Here is an 8,875-nt window from a genome sequence, read left to right as displayed (position 1 = left end):
TCCTCTGTCATGTGGTTCTCAGCCTCCATTTTCCTGTGAAGATAAATCATCATTTGCCAAACTCCCTAACCCACCATCACCACATGGTTCAAGAAGAAGGCCCACCACCTTCTCAAGGGCAATAAATGCCAGCCTTGCCAGCAATGCCCACATCCTGAGAACGAATTCAAAAGATGCATATTTAAAGTTTGTCACAGTCACTGAAAGTCTCATATGGATCACCTGTGTGTGAGGACAGGGCACAGTTTAAATTCTTTTTTTGCCAGTGACTCTGATCTCGGGGTATGGACTTTATGGCCAGCAGCTGATAGGGGCATTGAACTTTACAGACAGGAGAGTGATCGCTGCTTTATTTGAAAATAGAGGAGTCATTTTATACCCTCCAAACCAAACCTAATGTTTAAACCACTGTAAAAATCCCTGTCTGTCTCAGTGGTAAAGCTGAAACATTACATAAATCCCCAGTCCTGTGAAATTACCAGAAATTCTATGTGTCACTCAGGACCAGGAAGCTTGGACAGTCCCTACTGTCCATCAGCAATCTGTTATTGTTCTAATAATATTGCTGAGCTGTTTGTAAACGTCAGAAATTACCTTGAGTTTGAGTCTTTGAATCAGCTGATAGGGAAGTCCCTGAATAGACCACCTCCTCCTCCCTCCCAGCCCGGCCTCATTTGATTAGCTTACAGCTTGTCAGAAAATGACGAATTGAACAGTTCAGTCATGTGGTGAAACTGATCTTACAAACCCAAGCGCGAACACAGAGCCACACACTCTGAGAGAATTGCACATCCAGAGAGTTACAGACTGAGGGAGAGAAGGGACTCAGCAAAAGGGAGAAAGAGTCATAGATTCTTAGATTCCAGGAGATCACAGGATTTCACTGGATCGCATTCAGGAGCCAGAGCTGCTGGTTTCTCTGCGTGAAGCAGGTGCCTGAAGAGAATTCACTGACATTCCTCACCCATTACTTAGACAATCATGACTGGATACAGAGGTGAGTAAACTTTATTTTGTTTCTCTGTATGTTAACTGGTGTCTGACATTTCTGTGTGGAAAAGCCTCATTTAGAAAATTGTTAAACATCCTCAGGCAGTGTGTAGACAGCAGTAGTACATGTGAACTCATTGGGGTGGTTTAGTTGTGTTTTGGTAGTCATTACATTGCCACCATTGGCGGGAGGGTGTAATTACAGTGTGACAAGTTTACATAGGATGTTTCCATTATAAATGTGGACCTAGGAATTTATAATAGGAAAAAATTGACTGCAAGTGCATGCAGATATATGATTTTTAATATAGCATAGATTATATTGATAGATAATAACATCAAACATTAAATAAAATAAGGACAAAATGTATGACTTTAAAATGGGGATTGAATGACATCTGCGGACCGATATCCAATTATCCCCCACCCGTTAATACCACTTCAACTGAAGATTACACTTGTTCTCGATGCTCTGTGTGCAACATCGTAGAAGATCAAGTAATGTTACAAGTAATAATACATTTTCCACTCTTGTAAGAAATCGTCTTTCTAAAGCCCCCCGTTTCCTGCCCGTTGCTTTATGTATCCCATTGGGTGAGACTCCATGCTGGAATCACACAAACGGGACATGTACCCTGCAGTAGGCACCTACATTGCGATAGATAGTATATATATTGACCACCCTTTATATAATGTACAATGATTCTATTCTCTATGGTATTCATTGATGTCAGGTACACTGATTGTATTCTTTATTGTACATATTATGAATGGTACATACTGACTGTTACGTATAATGGTCACTGACTGCATTGTATAGAGTATGCAGTGACTGTTTTATATGGCATGTGCACTTTGTCAAATAGTATACACCACTTGTATTCTATATGGTATATGCTCACTATTATATATAGCACACACTGGCTGTGTTATACATCACATGCACTGGCTGTGTTATACATCACATGCACTGGCTGTGTTATACTTCACATGCACTGGCTGTGTTATACTTCACATGCACTGGCTGTGTTATACACCACATGCACTGGCTGTGTTATACATCACATGCACTGGCTGTGTTATACTTCACATGCACTGGCTGTGTTATACTTCACATGCACTGGCTGTGTTATACACCACATGCACTGGCTGTGTTATACTTCACATGCACTGGCTGTGTTATACTTCACATGCACTGGCTGTGTTATTCATCACATGCACTGGCTGTGTTATACTTCACATGCACTGGCTGTGTTATACTTCACATGCACTGGCTGTGTTATACACCACATGCACTGGCTGTGTTATACTTCACATGCACTGGCTGTGTTATACTTCACATGCACTGGCTGTATTATTCATCACATGCACTGGCTGTGTTATACATCACATGCACTGGCTGTGTTATACTTCACATGCACTGGCTGTGTTATTCATCACATGCACTGGCTGTGTTATACGTCACATGCACTGGCTGTGTTATACTTCACATGCACTGGCTGTGTTATACTTCACATGCACTGGCTGTGTTATACTTCACATGCACTGGCTGTGTTATACTTCACATGCACTGGCTGTGTTATACTTCACATGCACTGGCTGTGTTATACTTCACATGCACTGGCTGTGTTATACTTCACATGCACTGGCTGTGTTATACACCACATGCACTGGCTGTGTTATACTTCACATGCACTGGCTGTGTTATACTTCACATGCACTGGCTGTGTTATTCATCACATGCACTGGCTGTGTTATACTTCACATGCACTGGCTGTGTTATACTTCACATGCACTGGCTGTGTTATTCATCACATGCACTGGCTGTGTTATACGTCACATGCACTGGCTGTGTTATACTTCACATGCACTGGCTGTGTTATACTTCACATGCACTGGCTGTGTTATACTTCACATGCACTGTCTGCGTCCTATAGAGTAGGCACTGTCTGCGTCCTATAGAGTATGCACTGTCTGCGTCCTATAGCGTATGCACTGTCTGCGTCCTATAGAGTATGTACTGTCTGCGTCCTATAGAGTATGCACTGTCTGCGTCCTATAGAGTATGTACTGTCTGCGTCCTATAGCGTATGCACTGTCTGCGTCCTATAGGGTATGCACTGTCTGCGTCCTATAGAGTATGCACTGTCTGCGTCCTATAGAGTATGTACTGTCTGCGTCCTATAGCGTATGCACTGTCTGCGTCCTATAGGGTATGCACTGCCTGCGTCCTATAGAGTATGCACTGTCTGCGTCCTATAGCGTATGCACTGTCTGCGTCCTATAGCGTATGCACTGTCTGCGTCCTATAGAGTAGGCACTGTCTGCGTCCTATAGCGTATGCACTGTCTGCGTCCTATAGAGTATGCACTGTCTGCGTCCTATAGCGTATGCACTGTCTGCGTCCTATAGCGTATGCACTGTCTGCGTCCTATAGAGTAGGCACTGTCTGCGTCCTATAGCGTATGCACTGTCTGCGTCCTATAGAGTATGTACTGTCTGCGTCCTATAGCGTATGCACTGTCTGCGTCCTATAGCGTATGTACTGTCTGCGTCCTGTTGAGTGTGCACTGACTACATCCTATAGAGTATGCACTGACTGTATTATGTACTATACACTGACTGTATTCTTACATAGTATATACTGACTGTGTTTTATAGAGTACACACTGACTGCTCTATATAGTTTACACGGACTTTTTTATATACTATACACTGACTGCGTTCTATATAGTATACACTGACTGTGTATATAGTATACACTACGATCTACAGGGTATACACGGACTGCGTTCGATATATGTACGAATCAATCTCCCGTGATCATGCTGATAGTTAGAGAATGCACAGATTTAGAAGGTCATTATACAATGCAAAGTGTAGGTGTGTGCGGCTTTAAGGCATCAAAGTAGATTTGCTGTTAAATGAAAACTAAGTTCATGCAGAAGTCAATTAAGAGACTGCAGACGTTCTGTCTCCAGCATTTTATAATCCCGCAGAGTTCTTTTATTTCTTTATACTTTTCTCATCGTAGTGTGATACGTAAGGTTGAATGTGTCACTTGAAACATGTCAGAGAAGTGGGATGGACAGAAACTGTGCATTAGATATTACCAACGAATCCCCCATCGGTCACTCCAGGTGAATAGGGTGTGCACAGTTTCAAAAGACCAGGAACCATATACCGTGCCAGAGACTGGGGTAGATTACAACTGGCCGGAGTGGATCAGCTACTTGTTATACACTCTGTCCGACTGTCCTTTCCAGAAAGGTCCGGCAGATAGGAAGTTCGCACTAATGCAAAGCTAACGCCGACTGCATATCTAGAAATGAGACTTTGATTATTTATGTTCCCTCCCCATTGAGAATTTCATTGTACACGATGTCCAAGGAAAAATATTTAAAACAGTAGTTCATAGATCATGCTCAAAAAATGTTTATAGAAATAATATTGGCCATATTTTCACTGCCCAGTGATCAAGCCTGGCGTTTCCAGCACAGAACTGTTCACAACCACTAGGGGTGATGTCTGCTCACCACTCCCAGTCCACGAGCTATTGTACACTATTCTAACACTGAGTGTGAATGGGGACTGGAGACTATTCTAACACTGAGTGTGAATGGGGACTGTACACTATTCTAACACTGAGTGTGAATGGGGACTGGAGACTATTCTAACACTGAGTGTGAATGGGGACTGTACACTATTCTAACACTGAGTGTGAATGGGGACTGGAGACTACTCTAACACTGAGTGTGAATGGGGACTGTACACTATTCTAACACTGAGTGTGAATGGGGACTGGAGACTACTCTAACACTGAGTGTGAATGGGGACTGTACACTATTCTAACACTGAGTGTGAATGGGGACTGTACACTATTCTAACACTGAGTGTGAATGGGGACTGTACACTATTCTAACACTGAGTGTGAATGGGGACTGTACACTATTCTAACACTGAGTGTGAATGGGGACTGGAGACTATTCTAACACTGAGTGTGAATGGGGACTGTACACTAATCTAACACTGAGTGTGAATGGGGACTGGAGACTATTCTAACACTGAGTGTGAATAGGGACTGTACACTATTCTAACACTGAGTGTGAATGGGGACAGGAGACCATTCTAACACTGAGTGTGAATGGGGACTGGAGACTATTCTAACACTGAGTGTGAATGGGGACTGTACACTATTCTAACACTGAGTGTGAATGGGGACTGGAGACTATTCTAACACTGAGTGTGAATGGGGACTGGAGACTACTCTAACACTGAGTGTGAATGGGGACTGTACACTATTCTAACACTGAGTGTGAATGGGGACTGTACACTATTCTAACACTGAGTGTGAATGGGGACTGTACACTATTCTAACACTGAGTGTGAATGGGGACTGGAGACTATTCTAACACTGAGTGTGAATGGGGACTGTACACTAATCTAACACTGAGTGTGAATGGGGACTGGAGACTATTCTAACACTGAGTGTGAATGGGGACTGTACACTATTCTAACATTGAGTGTGAATGGGGACAGGAGACCATTCTAACACTGAGTGTGAATGGGGACTGGAGACTATTCTAACACTGAGTGTGAATGGGGACTGGAGACCATTCTAACACTGAGTGTGAATGGGGACTGTACACTATTCTAACACTGAGTGTGAATGGGGACTGGAGACTATTCTAACACTGAGTGTGAATGGGGACTGTACACTAATCTAACACTGAGTGTGAATGGGGACTGGAGACTATTCTAACACTGAGTGTGAATGGGGACTGGACACTTTTCTAACATTGAGTGTGAATGGGGATTGGAGACCATTCTAACACTGAGTGTGAATGGGGACTGTACACTATTCTAACACTGAGTGTGAATGGGGACTGTACACTAATCTAACACTGAGTGTGAATGGGGACTGTACACTATTCTAACACTGAGTGTGAATGGGGACTGGAGACTATTCTAACACTGAGTGTGAATGGGGACTGTACACTATTCTAACACTGAGTGTGAATGGGGACTGGAGACTATTCTAACACTGAGTGTGAATAGGGACTGTACACTATTCTAACACTGAGTGTGAATGGGGACTGGAGACTATTCTAACACTGAGTGTGAATGGGGACTGTACACTATTCTAACACTGAGTGTGAATGGGGACTGTACACTATTCTAACACTGAGTGTGAATGGGGACTGTACACTATTCTAACACTGAGTGTGAATGGGGACTGTACACTAATCTAACACTGAGTGTGAATGGGAACTGTACACTATTCTAACACTGAGTGTCAATGGGGACTGGAGACTATTCTAACACTGAGTGTGAATGGGGACTGTACACTCATCTAACACTGAGTGTGAATGGGAACTGTACACTATTCTAACACTGAGTGTGAATGGGGACTGTACACTATTCTAACACTGAGTGTGAATGGGGACTGTACACTATTCTAACACTGAGTGTGAATGGGGACTGTACACTATTCTAACACTGAGTGTGAATGGGGACTGTACACTATTCTAACACTGAGTGTGAATGGGAACTGTACACTATTCTAACACTGAGTGTCAATGGGGACTGGACACTATTCTAACACTGAGTGTCAATGGGGACTGGACACTATTCTAACATTGAGTGTGAATGGGGACTGTACACTATTCTAACATTGAGTGTGAACAGGGAACTACTATCTTTTCGATTTCTGTGTTCCTATTTCGTGCATTTTATAGGCCTTACTCCCCCAAACCCTCGCACCCCATCCCCTCTAATAAATTGGGCCAGTTTTGATGAAGTTTGAGTTTGTGATCATTCAGTTTTGCATATCTGTGAAGGAGGAAATGAGCGCCATGAATCATTAAAGCCTGTGGTTATAACCGTTGTGTGACCATGCTCTTCATTGGTCTACTGCATGTGGCTGATGAAAAGTGAGAGCTTGGCTTCATGATATTCATCTGATGAGATTCATCTAATTCTTCAACTGGGAGAGTCCCAAACACAGCAGCTACTGCGAATATTAAGAACATCCTCTCAATCTGCTGCCTCTAGCCTCAACCCCAACCCCCACCCCCAAACCCAACCCCCAGTCCCAGCCCCACCCCCAGCCCCACCCCAGATCTCAGGTATTGTCTCCACCCCCTTTCAAAACCATTGTCATCTCCACCCTTGATCCCTCTGTCCTTGAAAACCACCGCCTGATCTCCAACCTCCCTTTGCTCTTCAAAGTGTTTGATTCTATTGTCGCCTCCCAAATCCATGCCCATCTTTCCCGCAACCTCTCCAATCAGGTTTCCGTCACTGCCACAGCACAGAAATGGCCCTACTCAAACTTACAAAAGATATCCTCTGTGACTGTGACTGTGGTAAACTATCCCTCCTCATCCTTCTTGAACTGCCTGCAGTCTTGACACGGTTGACCACACCATCTCCTCCAACACCTGTCCTCCCTTTGCAGCTGGGTGGGACTGTCCTTGCCTGGTTCTACTCTTACCTATTCATTCATAGCCTGAAATGGCTTCTCTTCCCATCCCCGTACCGTAACCTCTGGAGTCCCCCAAGGATCTATCCTTGGCCCCCTCCTATTTCTCATCTACATGCTGCCCCTTGGCGACATCATCTGAAAACACATCATCAGGTTCCACATATATACTGACAACACCCAGCTCTACCTCACAACCACCTCCCTCGACCCCTCCACTGTCTCTGTGTTGTCAGACTGCTTGTCCAACATCCAGTCCTAGATGAGCTGCAATGTCCTCCAATTAAACATTGGCAAACTCAGCATCCTATTTGACCCTGAGCTGGGTTTCTGACTCCATATCTGCTCCATCACATCAAAGACCGCCTACTTCCACCTCCATAACATTGCCCGTCTCCGCCCTTGCCTCAGCTCATCCGCTGATGAAACCCTCATCCATGCCTTTGTTACCTCCAGACTCAACTTTTCCAATGCTCTCCTGGCTGGCCTCCCATCTTCTACCTTCCATAAACTTGAGCTCATCCAAAACTCTGCTGCCCTTATCCTAACTCGCACTAAGCCCTGTTCACCCATCACCCCTGTGCTCGTTGACCTACATTTGCTCCTGGTCCAGCAATGCGACAAATTTAAAATTCTCACCCTCGTGGCCTCGCCCCTCCTTATCTCTGTAACCTCCGCCAGTCCTACAACGCTTTGAGAATTCTGCGTTCCTCCAACTCTGGCCTCTTGTCCATCCCCCACTCCCTTCGCCCCATTATTGGCGGCCATGCCTCCAGCCATATAGGTCCTAAGCTCGGGAATTCCCTAAACCTTTCTGCCTCTCCAACTCCCTCTCTTCCTTTAAAATCCTCCTCAGAAACTCACCTCTTTGATCAAAATTTTAGGCACTCCTTCTATCTCCATCTTTGGCTCAACGTCCATTTTTGTTTGATTACGGTCTTGAAACATCTTGGGAAGTTTTGCTATGTTAAAGGCGCTATATAAATGCAAGTTGGTGTTCTTATTATTATGATGATGTCAATCCCAGTGTAAGAGCTCACATGCACTGTGCTGGGATCCCACGCCTGCAGTACTGGTGTTGAGTGTCCCACATTAGGGGTTGGAGGAGACTGATTGTTCCACTCACTGTCTACACCAGGATTGCAGTTCTCTGGCTAGAGAATAGCTCAGGTCTGTCCTCTGAGTTAATCTGAAACGCAGGAAAATGCTGTCTTCTACTCCTTGAGGGCGATGTCAACGGGAAGGAAAATCGACCGCAGTGTGAAACAGGCTGCCGATTCGCCGCGAGTGAGTTTCCTGCCACTGGCGATAACCAATTTCACCTCCCTTGGCTCTCTTTCTCCATCTGTGTTTCCCGCTCTCTTTTCTCTCTAGCTTGTACTTTCTGTTTTCCTCTTCAAT

General features: G+C 44.5%; 1 protein-coding gene across 1 annotated transcript in view; it reads left to right on the top strand.

Moving 5' to 3' along the window:
* The first annotated feature begins 734 nt into the window (after window positions 1-734).
* Window positions 735-8,875, top strand: part of ccr7 (chemokine (C-C motif) receptor 7) — a 22,755-nt gene continuing 14,614 nt past the window's right edge. Inside the window, exon 1 of the mRNA XM_067969323.1 lies at window positions 735-997. Coding sequence (XP_067825424.1) covers window positions 982-997 — 16 coding nt within the window. The 5' untranslated portion in view covers window positions 735-981. The remainder of the gene's footprint in view (window positions 998-8,875) is intronic.

Source organism: Heptranchias perlo, chromosome 30 (assembly GCF_035084215.1).
Source record: "Heptranchias perlo isolate sHepPer1 chromosome 30, sHepPer1.hap1, whole genome shotgun sequence".
Classification (NCBI taxonomy): domain Eukaryota; kingdom Metazoa; phylum Chordata; class Chondrichthyes; order Hexanchiformes; family Hexanchidae; genus Heptranchias; species Heptranchias perlo.
The sequence above is the reverse complement of the archived record's forward strand: the minus strand, read 5'-3'. Positions and strand labels throughout refer to the sequence as shown.